This window comes from Pagrus pagrus (assembly GCF_965226575.1).
Source record: "Pagrus pagrus genome assembly, chromosome: 9".
NCBI lineage: Eukaryota > Metazoa > Chordata > Actinopteri > Spariformes > Sparidae > Pagrus > Pagrus pagrus.
This window is the reverse complement of record NC_140193.1, coordinates 16,318,874-16,341,561: the sequence shown is the minus strand read 5'-3', so window position 1 is coordinate 16,341,561 and position 22,688 is coordinate 16,318,874. Positions and strand designations below refer to the sequence as shown.

Below are 22,688 nucleotides of genomic sequence, written 5' to 3'. Positions count from 1 at the left end.
GGTGCAAAGAGCATCGATGAAAACTGAAAAAAAAAGTTCCCATATCATAATTATGAGATAAATGTAGGCTTGTAAATATGACTTTGATCTCAATTCTGATTTAAATCAGGAATTTATATCTTATAATTGTTTTTTAATCTCAAAATTTCGATTGTATCTCATGATTTCAACTTTTTATCTCGTTATTATGACTTTTTATCTTATTAATATGACTTTAATGTCAATTTTGGATTTTTTGTATCCAATAATTATGACTTCATCCCACAATTTTGACTTTTCATTTATGGAATATCTTTTTCACCAAGCTTAGTTTTCATCCTTTATTTTATTTTTTTTTTAATTTTCTGGCTGAAATGAGCCTCCAGTCAGATACCGATTGTGTTAGGATACTGGGATCCTAAGTTCCCTTAATTGAATGACTTGATTATGAAAACATAATTAGCTTAATAATCAGATATACTTCATATCAAGAGAGCATTTTTACTTTTACTTTTACTTTTAAATTAAACAGCATAAACAATACCATTTTTAAATGTTTTTGTTTTGTCATAACAAATTGAACCTTGTGGCGGGCCAACTTTGGGCAGCCGTGTCACAGAGCCTCTTAAAGCTTGCAGACATATCCCCCAACTATTAATAGACTCAAGATTTAAAGGTTGAGAATGTGCTAAAAAGCTAATTTTTAATTGACAAAATGAAATGAAAAGACTATAAGTACAGACAATAAATAGAAAAAGAAATATAATGAAAACGTTGTTAAAGCTAGAAACAAATATAGATGTAGTTTATCCTCAAGATTGCAGAGACTCTGAAGGCCTGTAGACAAATCTCTCCATTAATAGATTCAAGATTTTAAAGGTTGAGACTATGCTAAAAACCTAATTTTAATTAAAGAATGATACTGAAAATGATCATTGAAAATGAATATGTAGGCCACATACTCTGTGTCATGAGGCAAACTGTACACTGCATAAAAACCTCTTTAAGCGTCCCTCCTAGCCTATTCAGAGCCTTAACTTTCTTTTAATACACCTCTTCTCATGTTAGGACACCAAAATAAAAGTATTGCAGTTTTATGGTGGTCAAAGGCAGCAACCAGTATGCTAAGCACGTGCACGTCCACAGCAGGAGCAGTAAGAGGATGAGTAACCACATTTGGTCACAAGCTTATTTTAGACTGGCTGTAAAATTCATCTAAGACATGTGCTGAATCCTCTGCTGTTGTGTCACACTGCATGTAGTTCACACTGTCCATCATCATTTAAAATATTCATTCATCCACTTCCTTCTCTACATGGACATGGCGTCCTTGTCTACCTGTGGTTTGAGATCCAGGAGGAGGATATCTTCTAAAGGAGATTATAGTGACGGCGTGAAAGAGATCTGCTGACCTGCCCCTGTCTCCCGTAGGCTGCTTCAACCAGACGTGCACCTGACAAGCTCAGTACTTCCTCTTTGTGCTTGAGGCTCACATTTCACTTTCAAACAGACAACTGAGACGGTTAAATTCAATATTTTATTGCCCTTAGATCAGCAATAAAGTAAGTGAACCAGCCTGACAGCATGACAGAATCAGGAATTGTCTTGTACAAAGCAAGGTATAATCGTCTAATCTAAAAAATAAAATTCTTCATTCAAAAATATTTGTCGTTCAAAATAGGATACAAATGTCCAAAACAAACATGATTATCACCAGTTCGCCTGTTTATATTATATACTTTCAATATTATAAATAAAATCATTTCCAAGATGCTTTTATGTAGTAGTCTGCACACCAGGTGCTAAAAAAAGGCAAATGCAAAACAAAATGTTGATATGTGAAAGATAAAAGCCCTGATAAAATAATACAACAGTAGAGTCCATAGACTTAAGTTTTTCCATGAAGCGATAGCAAAACATGAAGTGAGTTTGTACAATAAACTAATTAATTTTAGAATAAAACAAAAGGGATGAAAGAGACACTGTGCCAGATTATATTTGAAAATGCCACTTTTTTTTTTTTTTTTTACAGTGCTGTTTCCAGGAGCAGTGGGAGCTGTAAGGTTTGGACTAAACCTGACTAAATTTATGACTTATCCATTATTAATTCCCCCCAGAAATATAGATTAAAACCAACATTAAGATTAATTTGCAGTTGCGGTTTTATTCGATCTAGATATTAAAGAGGCTCTATGTCACAATTTGTGGTAATTTGTGGTAATTTTATGTATTGATGACTTTTTTATTGGCCATATGTGAGTGTATTGTAACGGGACATGAAGAATGAGACCTTCTCCGTCTCTCTCTGTCGTCTATACAAGCCTGTGGATGATTTGTCTAAGTTGTTTAATGCTGCTCGACTGTGGAGTCGCTAACAGACTAACGACCGGCTTCTAGCACAACACCGAAGTTCAACAGAGCCCCTTTAAATTTATCATGAAGCTGTTTGTAGTCATAATGTGTTTAAAGGTGTAAAATGTAGAATATGGCCAGAATCTGAAGCAAGCTCGAAAGACATGGGCCTCAAAATATCATCGGAGTAACTGACAACTGCTGCTCTTTGCCAGCTATCATTGGCTGTCGCTAGCTACTGTTAGCATTTTAGCTCATGGCTCGGAAGGTATATGGTCGTATTTTTCCATTTAGTAAGAAAAATAGTGGAAAAAAAGTGTATTTAATTTATTAATCTTTTTTCTTTATTTATTACACTAACAGCCAGCATCTGCTGGCTGAAACTACTGGGTCTATTGGACTGTCGTTACAAAGTGGTATTACGAGACAGGACAGGCCAGGGCTAGCTGGTTAGCATGCTAACTTCAGTAGAAATCTCTACAACATACTACGTAGAAATTTTTGACATAACGTTGACACTGTTGTTTCTTCACACTAAACTAAAATTCTGGCCATATCTTTCAAATTGCTCCTTTAACTACAATTAGATGACAAAATTAAAATCGATCATCTCAAGTTTGATTTGATCTTGTGCTAGTGTGACCGCGAACGTCAGAAAAAACAAACAAAATTAAAAGCAATGAATGAAACCTACACATGGAAAAAGCCGGTCAGTTCGAGGCAAACTAGCTTCATGTCTACATCCACTTTCCACACTTTTTTCACATCTATCTCTCTAGTACCTACTTACTTCCTTACTTACAGTTAATTACAGCTACAACCTGCTTTTCCACTTCCATTTACAAACACGTTTCCTTTAATATCCTTACTTTTCATGTTCCCTTTTAAATCACTTGACTGCATGACCTTCATCCAAACACTTCCTTAACCGTGCCGACAGGACAGTTCTCTCCTAGTTTCTTACGTACCATTCCTTCTGTTCTTTCTTCTACTCTGTTTTTATTTGACTAAACTGTAGTTTGGTGACGTGATTTCAAAGGACACTTCTGGGAACAGCCTTTCTGTGTTGGTGAATGGGTGACTTGGGGGAGTTGTCTGGAGGGGGCCACTGTGGCTTAGTTAGCTGGATGTCTTCCTCTATTTTAAAAGCTTTCTTCGGGGGATCCATCTGTGGGGGCCAAACGACAGATATTTTGTTGGAGTGTGGTTTGCTTTCATCACACGTTTTTTCAACCGAACTTAGGCTGCTCATGGAATATCTATATTCAAGCTTTTCATCTGAGGGGATAGGTCCACCACTTCCTGCGGGAGGATTCTGCCCAAGTCCATTATCGTAGCTCCCTTTGGACTTGAGGAGTTGTTTGTAATGTGGAGGACAGTAAAAATGTCCGTGGAGAGAGACGTAATTCCCAAGGCTGCAAGAGAGAAGAGTATTCTTTATTTCAGAGGTGCACTCCATCAAAATCAGATAATGGTTACCTCAATTTTTTATTTTTTTTATCTCCGCCAAGGAGATCATCCGTGTTCATTTGAAGGTTGGTTTGTTGGTTTGTGGGCAGGATTACACAAAAACCACAAAATGGAAAAGATTGTTTTCTCACTTTCTATAACTTAAATTGTGAGATAAGGTGTTTTATGATGTTATGCGTGGATCTTGATGAAAAAAATAGTTGTATTTAGGTTTAGAGCAACACAGGGCTATCAAGTTTAATACTGGATTTGGCTTTATTGAATTAAAGGGGTGTCTTGGTCCTTGGCGGAGGTATGCGCTCTACTGAGAGCCTTTCTTTTAAGTTATGTTGTCATTTAAGCAGGGAAGTGTTCAACAGTGTGTGTGGTGAGCGTTTATGTGAATAAAAGCCATATTTACCTTAATTTGTTTCTGCAGTGCTCACAGCAGAAACAGGATTTATGGTACTTTTTTTTGTCCACTATCAGAGCATCCATCGGATAAGCTCTCCTCCGACACACCGTGCAGAGCTCCGACTTCGGAACTCGAGCCTGTTAAAAAGAGATAAAATGCAGATTATTTGATTATTTTTCTAATTTTCCCCCAGAGGCGAATAGGATTTCCTTTTGGGCAACAGCTACGACTTTTTCTTTATAGTAAATCTTGTTCGAACAATGCAGCAGAATAGATTACGTTTTTATTGCACAACTTGTTACATGCTCATTCATTCAGCATTTGTTTAAATAACACATGTATCACGGTCGTGAGAGCAGATGATTCAGTGTATGGTTTCATCAGTATTCTGTTTTATTCTCTCATCTACCTACACACACACGCATGCATCTCTCAGCTGCACTCGGGCTGTTTGTGAGCACGACAAATAAGCTCCTCGGCCGGTGTATACTGTCATTTCCCTGCTGGAAAGGCACACTGCATGCTGGCTTCATTCTGGCTAATGGACAGCCTCGTGAAAATATAGTATGGCTGCAGTGCTTATCACGACCAATTAGGTTTAGAATGACATTATCCTTATTACAGGCAACTCGTAACAAAACCTGCCCACTGATTAATACAGCCGGGTGTTTTACTTTGTCTTTTCATAGCACTGTGATCGGGATTTCTGGGTCAAATTGCTAGCATGGCTATAGTCTCATTATATGCAATTCATACAATGCATTAATCAAAAATGCTGCATCCATCCATAGTCCATGCCATTAGTTTCTGTTGTTTCATGCGAGGTCTTTACCAGACACAATCTCCATCTGATGTGACACAACTTGTGACGTTGTCTCCGCAGAAACAGTGTAGCCGAGGCTCTTGAAAACTGTCTCGCTCTCCGACCATGTTTTGTGGAAATTGCTCAGCAACTTGTCAGTAGCATCGGCGTCGTAGGTCTCTGTTTGGGGCGCTGCTGCGGCTTTTCTTTTCACTGCGTCAGCATAGGAAAATGGAGCCGGTTGGGTCGACACACTCTCAGAGTGCTCAGTGACGACTGTCCTTGTTCCGGTGACCTTGTTACCAAACTCATCAACATTTGAGAAATGTTCTGTGGATGATTGGGTTTCAGAGAAGGCTGGTGGTTCTGCTGGCACAGTTTCCACCTCATATTTCTGCAGAGGGAGGGGGGTGCTCCTCCGTGAGCCTCTTTTTGTCTCTTGAGGACTTTCCCGCTTTGAAGTGTCTGCTCTTGTTTCAGTCAGGCTTGACACAAGCTCCTCCTGATCCTTTTTCTCCTCACTGAATGTGGAACTTTGCTCACCCACTTCAAAAACATTTTTAATAGCCTGAATGTCAAAAGTTGGCATTTCCTGTTCCAGGATGTCTGCTTTCTCTTTGTCACAATCTGCGCTTTCAGTGTCATCATGAAGCCACTCTGAGAGTGCGATAAGCTCTTTTCTCAAATATAATTTCTCTTCTGGTGATTCGAATTTGTTTACAAGACCCGACAAGTCTGCCTTGGGAAGCACATCCTTTTCTTTGTTCTTATTTTCTTCCTCACACTCCTCCATGTCTGGGCCCAGTCGTTCTGGGATGGCAATGGGCTCCTTTCGCACATAGGTCTTATTGATTTCAGCCTTTCGAGCCTCTTCAAAAAACTCTCTCTTCTCTCTGACAGATGCAGATGATAGCTCTGAAATATCTGCAGCTTCAACAAGATCTGGGTCATTTAGACTCAAAGGCATGTCGGTCTCAGCCTGACTTTGTATTTCTGAAGTGTGTGCTTGATCTTCTACATATGCCTCCCCAGACAAAATCTTTTTTGTTTCAATCGATGTCCCTGAGGCCTCCACAAGTTGTGACTCAATTTTTATTTGCCGATGGAATGATGCAGGCGACTCCACAATCCCCGATTTCTTCTCTGAGATTTGTTGGGGAAGCAGCGGTGGCGGGGTGACGCCACGTGAGAGCTTGGCTGTCGTGTCTTTGAGCCGAGCCAGATTTTCTGCTCTGTCAAAGGTTGGAGAGGGTGTGATTCTCGTGAGGCGAGACGTCGGGGTGTCACACCTGCGTGGCGGCGGTGTGGGAGGCGTGGGCGGCCTGTGCAGAAGGGTAGGTGAAGGAGTAACCCTCTGGGGCGAGTCAGTTCTCCGCGTGGATTCGATGGTGATGAACGTCGGCGAAGGGGAACGCATCCTGAGTGACGGCGAGGGAGCGCGGAGGTCAACAGACTTGCACTGACCCACTTCCTCTTTCCTTCTCTCATGGGAGGTCTTCTTCTTCGTTTGGTTCTCAATTCTGGCAGAACCAATGCTGATCTTGGATATTCTCGGCGTTGCCCCGCCAGAGAGAGATTTCTCAGACACTGGCTCACATTCATGCTTCTCCACTGTCTCATTATCCTCGAGATGCATCAGTGTAGGCTCTGCTGCTTTGCTCACATGTGAGAGAATTTCAGATTTGTTTTGAGCGTCACGTTCTACAACAGATCCCTGCATTTCACATTTTGTTTCCAGACTCATTAGCCAATCTGGATCTGTACTGAGCAGAGTCTTTGCAGATTTAGAACCAGTCGTTTCTGTAACTCGTCGTATCTCTGTGACATGAGAGATTAATTCTTGGACCTCCTGCCTCTGAGACTCCTCTCTTCTCCCTGTTGTGGACTTTACTAGTTCAATTTGTTCTGACTCGCCTGTCACCATAATTGGGACATCCCTACTTTCTTCCGTTGGTTCTTCTGCGCTCTGCTGCGTAACTGTCACTCCTTTCTTCTTTTGAGATCCCTTCACATGCTTTTGAACTGCTTTCTGTTGCTGGGAATCGTGCTCCTCTTTGCTCTCTGTGGTAATGACTTTGCTCTCGACTTGCTCTTCTTTTACACTTTTGTGAATCTGGGCAGTCGTTTCCTGAGTTTGGGGGGATCGTTCAGGCGTTGCTGTCTTGGTTTCTATAACTTCTTTCTTTGATTCTGGGGAAGAGTCTTTAGCCTGACCTGCCTGTGCATTCCCTTTAGACTTTTTGGACCTCTTTTTCTTCTTTGTTGGAGCCGGAGTTTCTGGTTGGCTGTCAGTTTTGCTAACATTAGCAGCAGGCGGCGAGGCAGGAGCAGGAGGGGCACTAACACTCTTAATCCCCTGCTTCAGCTCTGTCTTTACTTCTTTAGATTCACTGATCACTTTCACCTCAGCAGCCTCCTTGACTTCCACCTTGACTTCCACACTTTCACTTTTACTGGACATCTTTGTCTCTACTTGCTTTTCTTGCTTATTGTTCTTTTTCACCTTTTGGTTTTGTTTGCCTGTTTTTCCAGCTGTATTAGAAGCTGCCTTTTCTGTTTGCATCGTCTGATCGGAAACTTTCTCCTGGCTCTTGGAAGGAGAATGATCAGTTTTCTTTTTGTTGCCACGCTGAGGTGATTTGGACTCTTTTACATCTTTGCCTTCAGGCTCTTTATGATCTTTTGTCTTCTTGTTCTCAGATTGTGCTTCGTTTTTATCTTCAGATTTGTTGGAGGCTTCTGTTGTCTGATTTTTAGAGTCTCTCTTTCTATCAAGCGACACGTTTTCTGCTTTTGCAACGTCACTGATGGAGGCCTGGACTTCGTCAGCCGTGATTGCCTGAGCTGACTGCGTGGACGAAACAGAAACCGTTTTCTGTGAAGTCGTGTGCATCTGCTGTCTAACAGATGACACAGATGAGGTCTTTTGAACAGAGACGACCTTAGAAGACTGCTGTTTAGCAGAAGATATAATCATTGAATCTGTGAAATTAGCGCTGACATTGCTCTGGGTGGTATTTGAGACCACACCGGATAATTCACATGATCGGGAGTCTGAATGAACATTCATTGCCATCATTTCAGCTGTGTTGTTATTTGACTGCTCTTTGTCTTTGTTGGAAAGCATTTCAAGAGCAGCGGTGACTGAGTCATGTATGAAAGTGGGTGTTGGAGTGGTTGGGGGTGTGTATTCCTCCTTCAGCTTCCTGTACTTTCCCTCTGCTTTTATTAATGGCGTGTTAAATTTACTCATTGGGCCTCTCATGGCGGGTGGAGGAGAGGGTGGAGGGGTGAATTTCACAGGGATATAAACTTTCTTTAGTGGTTGTGGTGACGCAGGTGGTGGAGGGATCTCACGCGAGACCGTTTTTGATGTGTGTGTTGTTGTTTTCGATTGGTTTTGGCTCATTGCTACCACCTTCTCTGATGTAACCTCCACGTGTTGCTGTGTTTTACTGATTTCCACTTTAGCCTCCAGCTTCGGGACCGGGTGTAAAGCGGGACCTTTCACTTTTTTAACCGTCATCTTTTTGGCTTTTGCTGGTGAAGGATGAATTGCCTGCACTGGCATGCTCTCTAGTTCCTGTTGCGATGGCGGAGGTGGGAGGAAGTCCTGCTCGCTGGCGAGAGGTGGCGGTGGAGGAGGAAGTTGATCGATGTCAGAATCAAGAGGGAGAGGAGGAGGAGGAGGAGGAGGAGGAAGGTCGGTGTCTGCTACTGGGAGAGGTGGAGGTGGAAGAGGCAGATCAGGCTCTGGCACTTGTGGTTTGAGAGTGTAAACATCAGTTTCTACTTTGGTTTTATTCACTTTTATTATCCCCTTCGGGCTGGACTTCAGATTACGAAACTGTGTCTTTAGTGTTTTGATGCCGTGGTTTTGGGTAATCGTTTTATGCTCCACCACAGTTGTTGACTGCTGCGCCGACTGCTCCACAGAACTAGTCTTTGTTGTAACTACTTCAGTTTCATTAGATGTGGAGTGATTTTCATTTGATGTTTCAACCGAATTAGCTGTTTTTATCTTTTGTATGTTCCTCTGTGCATCAACATTCAGGTTTCTAACTGGAGGACTCTGCTTGACTCGAACTCTTCTGTAAGCTCCGAGTTTGACTTTGGGAGTTTGACGCTGCGCTGTTTCCAACAAAGACTTGATTGTGCCTTTCACATCACCCTTTATCACTTCTTCTTTCTCCTGCTGGGTTTGCTCCTGTGTCTCATATAACGACTTAATCGACATCTTGACGTCACCCTTTACCTCACCCTCAAGGCTTGGGCTCCTCTGCATCCTCGGTGACGGCGGAGCCTCCATTAAGAGCTGAATCGTTCCTCTGACGTCTCCCTGAACATCTGTTTCCTGTTGACACTTTTTCCTCTCACTGGATGCATCTTGGAGACTTTGCATTGTTATGCGAATATCACCCCTCACTATTTCTTCCTTTTCCACTTCCCTCACCGCTTTCTTTGCCAGCTCCAGAGACTTTAGCGTGGCCTTCACGTCTCCAGGAACTAAATCCTCGACAATGGCTTCAGCTCTGGATGTTGCTGATTTCTCAAGAGATCTAAGAGCCCCTTTGATATTCCCTGGTATGATATCTGGCTTCTCCACCTCCTTGTAGTTTTTCTGAGCCCTCTCCAGGCACCGCAGGGCTTTCGGGATGTTGCCTTTCACCACCTCCTCTTTCTCCACAATGACTGTCTGATTCGCTGATTCAGACAGCGAACTCAAAGCAGCTCTTAAATCACCTTTGACTATCTCCTCCTTTTGGAGTCCTTCCAATGAGACGGTCGGCTCTGACATGAAAACTTTCACCGCGTTGTAAACATCCCCAGGTATAACATCCTCCACAGTGCGCTCAACTTGCGTTTGATTGCGAGAAAGGATGAGTTTTGTGCCCTTGATGTCGCCTCCAACAACCGTTTCTTTTTCCACTGTGTCTACTAGCGTCTCATCGGAATCTAAATGGAGTTGTTTAAGGTAGTCGAGGGAGCCAGATTCGATGCATGTGGAGTAAAAGTTGACGTTTCCTTTCTCAGTGGCGTCTACCTTTATCTTCACTCCCTGATCCGAGTTGTCTGAGCTGGAAAGCTTTTGAAGAGCGCTCCTTATATCCCCTCTTACAATGTCCTCCTTTTCAACGTTAGCATTCTCTTGTTGATTGAGGAGCGAGTATATCGTCATCTGCACGTCACCTTTCTCGTCCTCCTGGATGAGTACTCCATGTTTTCCTGACTGGTCCTCATTGAAAAGGTTGTTTATAGCTTCCTGGATGTCACCTCGTAGTATTTCCTCCCTTTCAACACTGCTGTCTCTCTCCTGATTGAACAGCTGATGCACTGTTGAAGTGATATTACCCTTCTCTTCTGAATCTATAACTACCTGACGCTCCTGTCTTTCCTGTCTGTTCAGTAGGTTCATCATAACAGTCTGCAGATCTCCCCTGATGACTTCCTCTCGTTGAATCTCCGGAGCCTGCGTATTCATCAGCTGGTATTTTGCCATCCTGACATCGCCTATTTCATCAGCTTCAATGAGCACTCCCTTTGACTTCACCATTTTCTGACTATAAAGTTCCTCAAGAGTTCCCTTGACGCTCTTTCCCAGGATTTCCGTCTTCTCCGTTTTTGTCTCGTTAAAGTTGTCAAAAGGCGTTGTCTCAAAGAGCCACGTCGTTGACTTTACATCTGCGTTGGAAATCTCCTCCTCTTGAGTGACGGTGCGATGATCCTCGTCCTCGTCTACCTCTTTAAGTTGATCAAGGGGATTTTTCTCAAAGAGCCACACTGAGTTTTTAACATCTCCCCTTGCAACCTCCTCCTTTTTAACCGTTTCAATCAGATTCTCGGAGCTCATGCTTCTTATTTTGTCAATGGACTGGGTTTCAAAGCGCCATTTCGCACTCCTCACGTCACCTTTTTGTATTTCGCTCACATTGACCGTCCTAACAGATTCCAGCGACAGGGCGTCAGACTCAAAACGATCTTTGTTCATCCTCACATTGCCACCTTGAATATCATCCACAGTTTTTATCAAAGCCTTCTTTTCTTCGGCGATCCTGTCGAGAGGCTGTGTCTCGAATTTCCACTTGGCTGAGGTGACATCTCCTTTTTGCACATCCTCCTGTGTGACAGATTTGATTATATACACCTCATCCGTATCCTTTATGGCATCAAGGGGCTTGGTTTCAAACAACCACCGGGTTCCGATGACATCGCCTCGTGATACTTCCTCGCTTGTGACAGTGGTGACCTCGTGGTAAAGGCCCTCTTTGTCCTGAATGGCGTAAAGGGGCTGATTTTCGAACATCATGGTGTAATTTCTCACATCGCCTTTCTCATCTTCGTCTCGGACAATTGTTCGCATTTTCATCAGCTCAGAGTCCGTCTCCTGAATTTTATCTATGGAGTAGTTCTCAAAAATGAAGCGGCCTTTATGCACATCTCCTCCTTGCACATCGTTCACAGTGCGGCTGCTCATAGATTCCTCCGTGCTATCACGTATTGTATCTATGGATTGGTTTTCAAACATCCATTTGCAGTTCACCACGTTTCCTTTTTGTATATCCTCAGTCTGAACCCTCTTGAGCTTTTGCATCACCTCCTCAGACGTTGAAGTCATGATATCGCATGTCTGGTTCTCAAAAATGTACTTCATCCCTGACACATCTCCAGATGCGATGTCTATCTCGGTGACACGCTTGAAGGAGCCCGTCTCCTCTCCAGTGAGGTTCTCCAGATTCTCCGTCTCAAAGAGAAAACAGGCCGTTCTCACATCTTTTCCGCTGATGTCCTCTTGATTCACAGTGCACGCTTTCAGAACGGTCTCTGTCTCATCGTGGATCGTATCGAGTGCCTGCGTCTCAAACAGCCATGTGCAGGTTTTGACGTCTCCTCTTTGCATTTCTTCAGATTCATTTTCACCCTTTAACTCCACTCTTTCATACAGGACGTCCATTGGTTTTGTCTCAAACAGCCACTTGCAGGTCTTCACGTCACCCTTCACGACCTCAATATTTTGACTCGTCTCCACAACTTCTTCATCTTCAATATTGCTGAAGTACTTAATGCCGTCGAGAGGCTGTGTTTCAAACAACCACTTTGCAGTTTTAACGTCACCAGACTCTATTTCCTGTTTGGATATGCCTTTGATAATTTGGTATTTATCAATGGTTTCATCAAATTGGTCGATTGGTCGTGTTTCAAACATCCACTTGCACGTTGTAACGTCTCCTTTCACGACCTCCTCTCGGCGCACCGTTTTCACCTCATGGAAGTGCCCTGAGCGGTCTCGCATGGCGTACAGTGGGGTCGACTCAAACAGGTTTTTATTTGATATCACAGAGCCGGATGTTACTCCCTCGATGATGATCTTTTGAGATTCGTCCCTCGTGTTTAAATCTGTGCTCTCAAAGATTTGCTTGTAGTTCGAGACGTCCACTTTATCAATTTCTTCCAGGTCGATCGTCCTGAGGATGTCCTTCTTTTCCTCTCTGATCTGCTCCAGGGGTTGGCTTTCAAATCGCCATTTCTGATGACGTACATCACCCCTCTCCTCATCGAGTGCTACTGATTTTTTCAGCTTGCCCACCTCTGCGAGCTCTTTCAGCTCCTCTGCTGGATTCGTTTCAAAATAATGTCTGGCTGATCTCACGTTACCTGCGATAATTTCCTCTTTTGTCACCGTTAAACTGTTTGAATCATCTTTTAAAGTATCCATCGGCTGTGTCTCAAACACCCAGCAGTTCTTGCGAACATCTGCCCGGCAGGTCGTGCCATCCTCCTGCGTGAGGTCGTCCTGAACATTCACAGTGCGGGTAACCTCTTTCTTCTCCTCTCTTATGTGCTCAAGAGGCTGACTCTCAAAGCGCCACTTTTGGTGTCTCACATCACCTTTCACTTCGTCATTCACTGTTGCCTTTTGAAGTTTTCCGACCTCGGGGCCAGTCTTCCTCTCCGCTCGAGGGCTGCTTTCAAAAAAGTGTCTGGCAGATCTGACATTGCCCCCGATGATTTCTTCAAGAGAGTGGGGTCTCGCATTGGAGTCATCCTTCAGAGAATCCATTGGCTGGGTTTCAAACACTAAGCAGTGCCCGCGCACATCAGCCCCGATGATCTCTTGATTCTCCAGTATGGAGCTTTCCCACTCAGTCAGAGAATTTATGGTCTTTATCTCAAACAACCACCTGCCCCAGTTGCCTTTACTGCTGTCCTCCATTGAAAGGCTGCACACAAGTTTCAAAGGTGTAGATTCTCTGTTTGTCATGTCCAAGGGTTGGGTATCGAAAAGCCAACGTGAAGCGATGGAGTTCTCCAATTCAGTTTCAATCTTACGCACAGACTTAATCTCCAGCATTTGGCTCGATTGTCCCATAATGATGCATTTGAACTGAGTGTCAAAAGTGGTTGTAACAGTTTTCACTTCGTCGTGAATCTCCTCTAACACTGACCTCAAACTCAGCAGGTGGCTCTCATCAATGGTCTCAGTGTGCCCGAGGCTTTCCATATATTTATTGTCAATCATGTAAATGGTGGCATTTCCGTCCTCCTCCGTGAACACAACCTCTTTTGTTAAATCCTCCTCTTTGTGCATTTTATTCAGAGTGTCCATCGTTTGGGTTTCAAACAGCCACGCTGCAGCGCGGACATCGCCTTTATCAAATTTGTTGAATTTGTTTTTGTATTCCGTCGAGTTGATATTGTGTGAAGTCAGCTCATCCATCGGCTTGGTCTCAAACATCCAAGCTGTGCGTCTCACATCTTTCCCAAAAATGATTTCCTGTTCAGTTATTTTGTTTAAGTCGTCTTCCTCATCAGGAACTTCATCTTTAATGGAGTCCAGTGCCTTATTTTCAAACATCCAACGCTTCGCCTGCACGTCCCCCGGGAGAATCTCTTCCCACTCCCCGTATTCCTCATCATTGATATTAATGGGGCTACCACCATCATCCTCATACATATACTCTTGGCTCTCGAACTGGTTGTTCTCAGTTTCACTGTAATCAATGTAGAACTCCTTCTCGATATTCTTACGAACCTCGGGATGAATGTGCTTGTAAAGACGCTTCAGCTCGTTCATGCTCTTCTGCTTGAAGTAAGTGTCTTTGTTGACCTGGTGTTTGGAGGGGTTTACTGGCTCTGGAGGCTCAGGTGAGTAGTGGCATGCTGAGATATTTTCACTGTCTGATGGCATTTCTAGTAAATCTGGAGGTGGGGGTGGAAGATAGTCAGAATCATCAGCCGGTGGGGGCGGAAAGTCCTCGTAATCCATCAGCGCAGCCAGCGTGTCTTCTGTTGCCTCAGTAGTGTTCACTTCATAAGCCTCATTAGTCACTGTGTTGTTTTGTGCCACTTTTGAGGACCACTTAACTCGATTGATGTCGCGTTCAATCTTTTTGAAGAACAAAAACGATATTTGTGGGTAAGTAAATCAATCACATTACTCCATTATTATATGCGCATTACATTTCTTTTTATTAAGTGTAAACACAAGATCATTAAACATGACCTTAACCTTACAAAGCAGTCAGACGGTTTATGCTACTGTATGAATAAGTGGCTTTCTTATTATGTTCTTTGCAGCCACAAATCAATAAACCATTATGATGAGTTAAAGTCATAATCCTTAAGAAGTCAGACCCTTTTGTTGATAGTGTTCATGGCCTGCATTATCAAAGCAGTGCAAATTCCATGTATTGTCTTTCTGCTATTACATCTCTATATAGAAATACTGCCTTCTCCCACTGTTTACTGCTCACTCTCCTACTGCTGCATCGGAGCTGTGTTAACTTACAGCTAATGCACCCTGAACATTACAGCTCACATTGAAAATATATAACTGATGACATATGGGGGATGGCTTTTACTGTGAAGAAGAAATGCAGTTTATTTCTCACTGAGGTCAGCACCGACAGGACAACAGTCATTTTCTGTATTTTTTGATCAGATCCCAGTTCAGTTTCTTTGTTAAAACAACGTGAGCTTGACAGCACTGTAACCAGATATACCCAGCCCAGTCACTTTATTCTGTGTACAAATAGCATAACTGGGAGTAAACACTCAGAATACAGTACTTGAGCAAATTGTACTTGGTCTATTCCAAACTTGGTTGTTCAAAATTTTGACACAAAGAGTTACATTTTTACTAAATATAAATATTGGCCCCAAATATCGGGATATATATATATAATATATAATCTGTATCAGATTAAGTGCTTTGGAAAACAGATGCGATCTAGTGCCACACATAACAAATGTCAGGTGACGTAGTATAAAGAGCAAGAAAGTCCAAGTAGGGTGGAGGTTGGAGCAGATGGATGGGAGACTTGTGAAACCAAAAGTCAACGATGACTTTGTTTAAGTTTTGTCCATAAATTAATGGACCAGGACTAAAATCTTAAGGATTACAACTTTAACAAATAACCTGTATTTACTCTATCAAATTACACCTAATACAGTTTTAAATACCCTGAATTAAATATCGCTTTCTTTCATATTTTCAATACTTCTGTCCAACTCAAGTGAAACGTAAATGCTTACCCTCATTGGTTTTTGTGGAGCAGCCTCTTCTATTGTTCTTTCAAAGCGATCCCTCAGTTCCTTTGTAGTGTACCTGGGAAACTCCTCCTCTTCTAAAATACAGCACAGACAGAAGTATAAAGGCAGGCCTCAGTGACAGTGTGCATGGGAGAGAATATAAATATGTGAACATCTTACCTGTTTCATTCTGATGGTTTTCAAAACTGGATTCCAAGTTACTGTCGCTGTATGACATCTATGTATTTGAAATGAGAAACAGCAAAAATATATTAATGATAACAAACCGCACAGACATACAGACATTAATCTAATGTTTTTAATCTCAGTCCAATCTGACAGAGACTATTACACAAACATTTAATACACAAATCTGACTGATTGCAATCAGTTGTGGCTTTTACTCAACAGGCCAATTAAAGTGTTAAGCTCATTAGGGAGGCATCATCCCGCTGCCTGCAGAGAACACAGCCTCAGAAAATGTTCAATACCATTGCTTCTTGGTTGTAATGTAGCTGCTGACTGCCTGGGAGGACCTGCCTGCTGCTGCTCGACACCGTCACCTCTGAGTTTGACGTTTCCTGTGAAGATGAAGTGGTTGCTGAGCATAGTTAAAAATGTGCGCCTGCCACACATGCAAACAGACAACTCCCTCTGTCTTTTTCCACTACATCGCCGCCCTTCTCACAGCCACAGATGTGAACTTATTCCACTACAATTTACTCCACCAGCCAAAGCTTAATAGCACACAACTGAATACCATGCAGAGAAGATGCTGGACCAGATTGCTTGCCGCAGTTTGAAATGACTAATCACAGATGGAGGTTCGCTCACACCGTACTGACGGAAGTAAAAAATAAGACATTGTTTTCCATGGCTTTGTTAAGTTTAACCGAATTCAGCTGCAATATAAGCGTCGAGAAAGCACCCTGGAGGTTTTCCTGAAAGCTGTTAGATGTGTCAAGAAACGTCACACACTTTTCTCTGGTACCGGTGTAATAAATGTTAAAATTCAGCATAAACGTGCGTACTTTTACTTGCAAAGCTCCTCATGCTGTGAAACAGATGCAAAGCTAAATGTAAGGGCGCAGGCGGTCATACAACCACAGTCATCTCTCATGCTCTTCGCCTGTACAACCGTGCTCCACACGTGTACCTGCACAGTTCTGTGATGAAAATGGAACTGGGTTACATTGTGTGAGGTTGCAGCTTCCTGGATCTCAAATTGTCTCCTCACACTGGCAAGTCCCCCAGGCAGGGAACAGACCTCCGACTCCTCCATGACCTAATGAAGCAGGAAATATCATTAGCTGCTTCCACTTCTACATGACCTGAAATCAAACTGATGCTTAATAGGGCCATCCTTTCTGGCATTAGTGCAGTGCAGGCCGCCGTCAAGCACGTCGCAGCTACAGCTATGTGCGGTTTGTTTTCCCTCTCTACAGACACACTCGCGTTGTATTTTGTTTATGTAATCATTTAAAATTCACAAAAGGAATTGTGAGAGCTCTTTCAAAGTAAAGCCTGGTTATATTAAATAATTTCTGCAGCCTTCCTCTGCATTCTGCCTTGTGCAGAGAGGCTCATGTTTCCCCTCTATTTATATACATGTATGTACTATATGAGCAAGACTGCCTGACCCCCCTTTGCCAGCTGTAAAACTGCCATCACCTCCACTAATACTGCATGACAACACCAACAATAAATGGTGACAATACCATCTCAGAGCGACTCTGCTACTGTGCACCAATCGATCTCTGCAGCAGCTAAATACTGCAGTAACACTTATGTAAAGGTACTTGTAATATGTGTTAGTTAATCGGTAATAAGGCCCTTCTAAGTCCTTATAATGCTTATTAACATAAATGAGATTATATAAGCGTTTAAGGTGCAATATGTAAGGTTTCCACTTTAACGCATGCAAAAATTTAAATTTTTTTACTTTAAAGTGAGTCAATCTTTATCATGCGCCTATTAATCGTTTTTTTAATCGCCCAACTACGCACAATACAACAGGAAAGCAAGCAAACCAAAAGAATTGACCATAGAAACTTGGCTCCTCATTGCATAAAGGCTCTTTTCAATGCAGGCAGCTCTGGCAGGTACATGTCAGGTAGCTGAAACAATACATGTCCATGCGCAAGCTTAACTACCCCGCTGGGGATGTTGTGGTCGGCCCGCTTGGAGACAGCTGCCTGGTACATGGCCTCACAGTTGGTCAGTGGGATGACCTCTGAGTCCACAGAGTGAATCCGGTTCCTCTGGTTAAAATCTCTTTCAGGAAGTCCTGTCCTGGTTCAAACCTGCGCTGCCAGCAGCTACGGCACAAATAATAAGCCAATGAATATAACCGTTAAATTCTTCTTAGTGTGCGTGTAATATTATGTGTCATTAACTTTTAAAAGTACACAATACCTCTGGGCGCAAACACATGCAATTAAAGCACTGCTTAGGGTGATGGATCCCTTTGTGTTTCTGGCCGTTTTGTTTTAAAAGAGCATAGAGAGGGGACTTTATGAGCCTGATTTAATATGCTTCAGTATATTGCAGATAAAATGGCTCACATGGCAATAATTCTATTTTTGTGTATTAATCAAAAATTTTAAAGTAAACGCACACAAAACCACAAGTCTGCTACTAGAACGGCTACTTTTTGAAGTCACATTGATGGTATTTATTCTGTTTGTAAACATGTTGATGAAGACAACAACATCTGAGCCATGGCGATGTGTAATAATGCTTTAATAGAATTACTATCTGGGCTAAACAATGTCTTGTGAGTGTTTTAAAATACTCTACAGGGACATTATTTAAACCTGTCCCCTTACATTAATAATAACAAGATGTAGGGGATTTATTATTACAGTATGTACAACCTCCCAACTGAGTGATAGTTGCTTCATCATGATTTGACTTGGTTCGCCTCCTAAGTGGGAACATTTACAGCCAAACCCAACTGAACAAAATAATACTTCTCTGTTTCAATGATCTCTTTGGATTAAAGGTTAGATGGCGCCTTTAAATTGCCAACTAGGTCAGAATGTATTTTTACGCAGGTCATAACTTACATGAAAAACTTCAAGTTAACGTACTGTAGCAATCGTGGGTTTAGGTCATCTTCCAGGCAGGGCCAGATTAAATGGATAGATTACCCTGGGCCTCCCCACACATTTGTATAAACAAATGTCTTAACTGTTACACGATTATCATTTTGCTGGATACTCATACGCAACCGGTCAGTCATGTAATCATTGGAAAAGTATACCCCATATTCTACATTTCATGTATATGACGTTGACATTGCGTTTTAAAGGTGTACTACGTAGTTTTGGGAAAGAAATTCTAATCAGAAGAGAAAAAGCTTCACTGACTGAACTGATGTTTTTTATGCCTAAACAAACTAGATAAACACACTCCCTTTGTTTTCATGACTGAATAAACAAACCGACCTTAAGGGACAACACAGTTTCATACTGTTTTTATATGTGGCGGACCCTGCCACCTTTCTTGCTTCAAACAGTGTTCTGGGGACCTTATTTTCCTCTGAGTGCAGCTCAGCTAAATGAAAGATCCCTCCTGACTTTCAATGAGGAGAGATGCTAACGTTGAGCATGTTTTGGTGTTCTAGATTTTTAAAAATGTGTAAATTAATGTTAAACATTATTTAATGTTGAGAAGGGTGATGGTCCTTTCCTCTTATCTGGGCCCCCTAGTGGCAAGGAGGCCCTCGGCATGTGTCTAGAATGACTGTGCCTATATCCAGCCCAGCATCCAGGAAATTGTTTTAATTATCATTAAAATGTTTCCTTTTCATATTATATAATATTAGAGTTTATGAGTCTACCCAGCCAGCTGCTGACACAACATTTTTGTCTGGAGAATTCACACCTCGGTTCTTGTGGATATAAAATGTGCTGATGCAAATGAGATGAATGAAATATGACTACAGACTGTTTCCAATGTTGAAAAAAGTATAGCATCCGACTATCCATTACTCTGAAGGCAAACAGCATATTGAAAATCTTAATCTCAGCTCCGCTCGGTGGTGAATTAGCACTACTTGGAGCCATGTGTGTATGCAAGTCATTGTAATATCTAGAATAATGTAAGCAAAAGCTGCCAGACTGGCGACGTGAGATGATATTTCATACCTGTTATAATATTTCTGGCAGCAAAGCACAGATTTAATCACCGCATATCATTTTTCAAAGTATTGAAAACTCAATAAAATACAGAGTCAATGAAACAGGAAATCAGAGCAAAACACAGCAGTTTCTTTTTAATCAACTCTTTGAGTTAAAAGTAATAAGCTGTTGAAAAACAGACTGAATTGACATTTTATTTTTTAGTGCTTTGCACTGATGTTAGCTGCTTTCCACTGGCCATTTCTGATTTGTAGCTTACCAGTCTGGGATGATCTATTTTAGCCCTGGAGGAATGGTGGGTATGTTTGTGTAAACCAATCAGTCCATTAAAGCAGATAAGGGACATAGATTACACAACTCTTAAAATTCAACATAGCATCACAGCAGTTCCTGAAACTGTCACTAAATATAATCTATAGGATTCATGTACATGGACACATTTTTTTTAGTTTTTGTGACCTTCAGCATCTCTTAGCAGCAGTGCCAGCCATCAACCTAAAAAAGTAGGTATTTGACAAGTTAACAACTAAACAATCAACTATCTTACAGATTGGACCTTTAACGAACAGTGCTGGAGTCACAGGGGGTAAATTAAATCTCTAGGATTCACTTAAGTTTAAGTAAAAAAAAAATGGACACTCACTACCAGTCTTTTAGTTCAAATCTTGATTTGAGCAGTGAAACTTTATATTGCAGCATAACCCAGTTAAGGGCTTCAGGGCACTGACTCATAGACTGTGAATTATTGAGGTAAGAACTAAAATTTGTAGCCAAAAAAAATCTGTCAACAGTCTGAGGCTATCTGATGACACGTTAGGTTGGGCTGAGAGCTCGAATGACAAGAAAGTGAAGTAATCTCGGCGCCATGTACTTGCAAAAATAAATCAAGCCTATTTTAAACTGAACCACGAAGGCTCGTGTTTCTCAGTGAAATATAGAGGAAAGCTGGAGGGTCAAGACTTTCCTTTCCATTTGGCCTTTAAGATAGACAGCGTTGAAAACCTTGTGTTTGTGCCTTTATTTGTAGTATTGCTCATTTCAAGGCTTGCCTGGTGACAAGGAAGTGGAGCGACATAACACCTAGAGGTGCTAGCCTTGGTGCAAACAGCTCAGCAGCTCCATATATTTGGAATTAGTAACAGAATAAATATAATCTCTCCTGAAGCTAAAAATCCAGAGTTAATTTAGTACTTTAGTCACGGTTTATTTTCCCGTGGGTTGGACGTAAGAATTTGCCTCTGTTCCCATATTTTGAGTAGAAGTGCAATAAGCACGAGGGCAGTGGTGATGAATCAAGACTTCAGAGCCAGCTTTCATGCGTGTCTCAGGCAGATATCAAAAACTGATTTCATAATGTATTACCTTTTCTGCGTGTAAAATTATTAGCATAAAAATATAACTTTAAAACGCCAAAATCATTCACTTATGTCTACAAAATGCCACTCAACACAAGACAAGACAAAGTGCTTGTCACCTACCAGATAAGAAAGATGATGAATTATAAAAAATATGAGCTCAGCAGGTAGAAATCCCACACCAAGGCCAGTGCACCCCCGTCCTGCAGGGTCTCTCCAAGCCAAGAGCAAAATCCCAGTCAGCGTTGGAGACCAGCTCCGGTACTATGTGTTCACCTCTGTCCAACGAGCAGACGGTGACAGCTGATTTTATTTTAGACCCTCCGCCCACTTCCCAAAAGATGGGCCGGGGGTGTTTTTTTAGAGCCTTGGAGGCCTCCATGCCTCCAGTGTCAAGTCCCCAGAAAATCCACATGGAAGTACTTCCTGTGACTCCTCTGCAGACGCTTGTGTACTAATAAATCAGGTCAGCCAGGTTTCATCATCAGAGTGCATACTCCAGCAGCTGTTACCGCCTGTCATGATATGCCAAACTATGCACGCACGAATCCACAACAAATATTCTGAGAATTTCTCATAATTCACAGCTTCTGATAATCAATAATAGCAGTAGATAGTGGATGTCGGACAGATGTGAATTCAGGCGATGGTAAAAAGTGGTGAAATGTGTTGGCCGTGAGCTGAGCTTACAGTTGGTCAGAAATGGGGTCAGTGATGTCATGCTATTTGTTGAAACGAGGAGGGTTAAAGGGGCTGTAAATACGACAGGAGACAACTCTGAGGTGTGGAGGAGGGAGCCAGCTCATCTCGTTTGGCCCAGCTGGAGACTGTGGCGCCAGCCTGACCCTGGTATCTCACAGAAGCAGGGCCGGTGTTTGGAGAGCAGACACGTCTGCCAGGCATCTGCACGACCCCGTTCGTCCACAGCATGTGTAACTCATACCTGCGTTTCCATACACCACCTGTTTTAAAGAGACACTCTGGGATTCCTGCTCCCGCCAAACCACACCAGACTGAAATGCTAAAGAGCCCGTGCACCTGTTTTCCTGATCATTTTTCAAATGTGAGTTAATGTGATTCTGGCATTACTCTGGAGAGCGTGATGCTCGCTGTAATGAAAGTCACATCATTTTCCTGCCAAATCTTAACGAGGGAGAAAAAATATCTGAATATTTGTGTCAGTGTTTGAGGTCTCATGTTCTTTTCATGATGACCCTGCTTTATTCAGCTCGGAGCCAGTCCGCTGTGATCCATAGCAGAGTTAAGCCGAGCAGTGAGGGTGAAAGGAAAGGAAAGATGTTTAATTCTCTCCCCCTCTCTTTCTCTCTCACAGACACAGAAAGCACAGGAGATAAGAAGTGATTTCCATGTGATATTTTACATATTTGCAGACACTTGCACAAGAAGAAAAGTCCAGTCTGAGGAATATTGAGCTAAATGTTTTAGTGACAGCATCTTTCGTCACCTCTTTCACTGTGAAATGTTCAATTCTATTTGGAGTTCCTTCAGAAATAAAAAGGAAAATCAGTATTTTCACAGTTTTGAGCACTGCAATAATTTCGTCGGTTGGAAAAACATTGTAATTATGTGGCGTTTAGAAAGCAGAGAAAGTGTTGCAGAGAAAATTCAGAATTAATGATGAAGCTTGTATGTGGACTTCA

At 42.1% G+C, this 22,688-nt stretch overlaps 1 protein-coding gene across 3 annotated transcripts; it reads right to left on the bottom strand.

Annotated features, from left to right (window-relative positions):
• Nucleotides 1-1,502: 1,502 nt before the first annotated feature.
• Nucleotides 1,503-21,297, bottom strand: xirp2b (xin actin binding repeat containing 2b). 3 transcript variants are annotated; one of them, XM_084362102.1, is made up of 9 exons: nucleotides 21,151-21,297; nucleotides 17,681-17,845; nucleotides 16,684-16,812; nucleotides 16,019-16,108; nucleotides 15,708-15,765; nucleotides 15,531-15,622; nucleotides 5,028-14,382; nucleotides 4,202-4,332; nucleotides 1,503-3,746 (listed from the first exon to the last, which is right to left on the bottom strand). In XM_084362102.1, the coding sequence occupies exons 2-8, from the start codon at nucleotides 17,729-17,731 to the stop codon at nucleotides 4,241-4,243; spliced, it is 9,867 nt and encodes a 3,288-aa protein (XP_084218228.1). In that variant the 5' UTR covers nucleotides 17,732-17,845; nucleotides 21,151-21,297; the 3' UTR covers nucleotides 1,503-3,746; nucleotides 4,202-4,240. The 3 variants fall into 3 exon arrangements, with proteins under 3 accessions (XP_084218228.1, XP_084218230.1, XP_084218229.1); XM_084362104.1 differs by lacking the exon at nucleotides 16,684-16,812; XM_084362103.1 differs by lacking the exon at nucleotides 17,681-17,845.
• Between the last annotated feature and the right edge of the window lie 1,391 nt (nucleotides 21,298-22,688).

Bases quoted from the DNA above. Each gene is read 5' to 3' on its own strand.
- xirp2b (XM_084362102.1), bottom strand. From the start codon at position 17,731: ATGTACCAGGCAGCTGTCTCCAAGCGGGCCGACCACAACATCCCCAGC. The intron at 15,766-16,018 runs GTATTGAACATT...TCAAATACATAG, and splicing joins ATTACAACCAAGAAGCAATG to ATGTCATACAGCGACAGTAA. The intron at 15,623-15,707 runs GTAAGATGTTCA...GCTGTATTTTAG, and splicing joins AAACCATCAGAATGAAACAG to AAGAGGAGGAGTTTCCCAGG.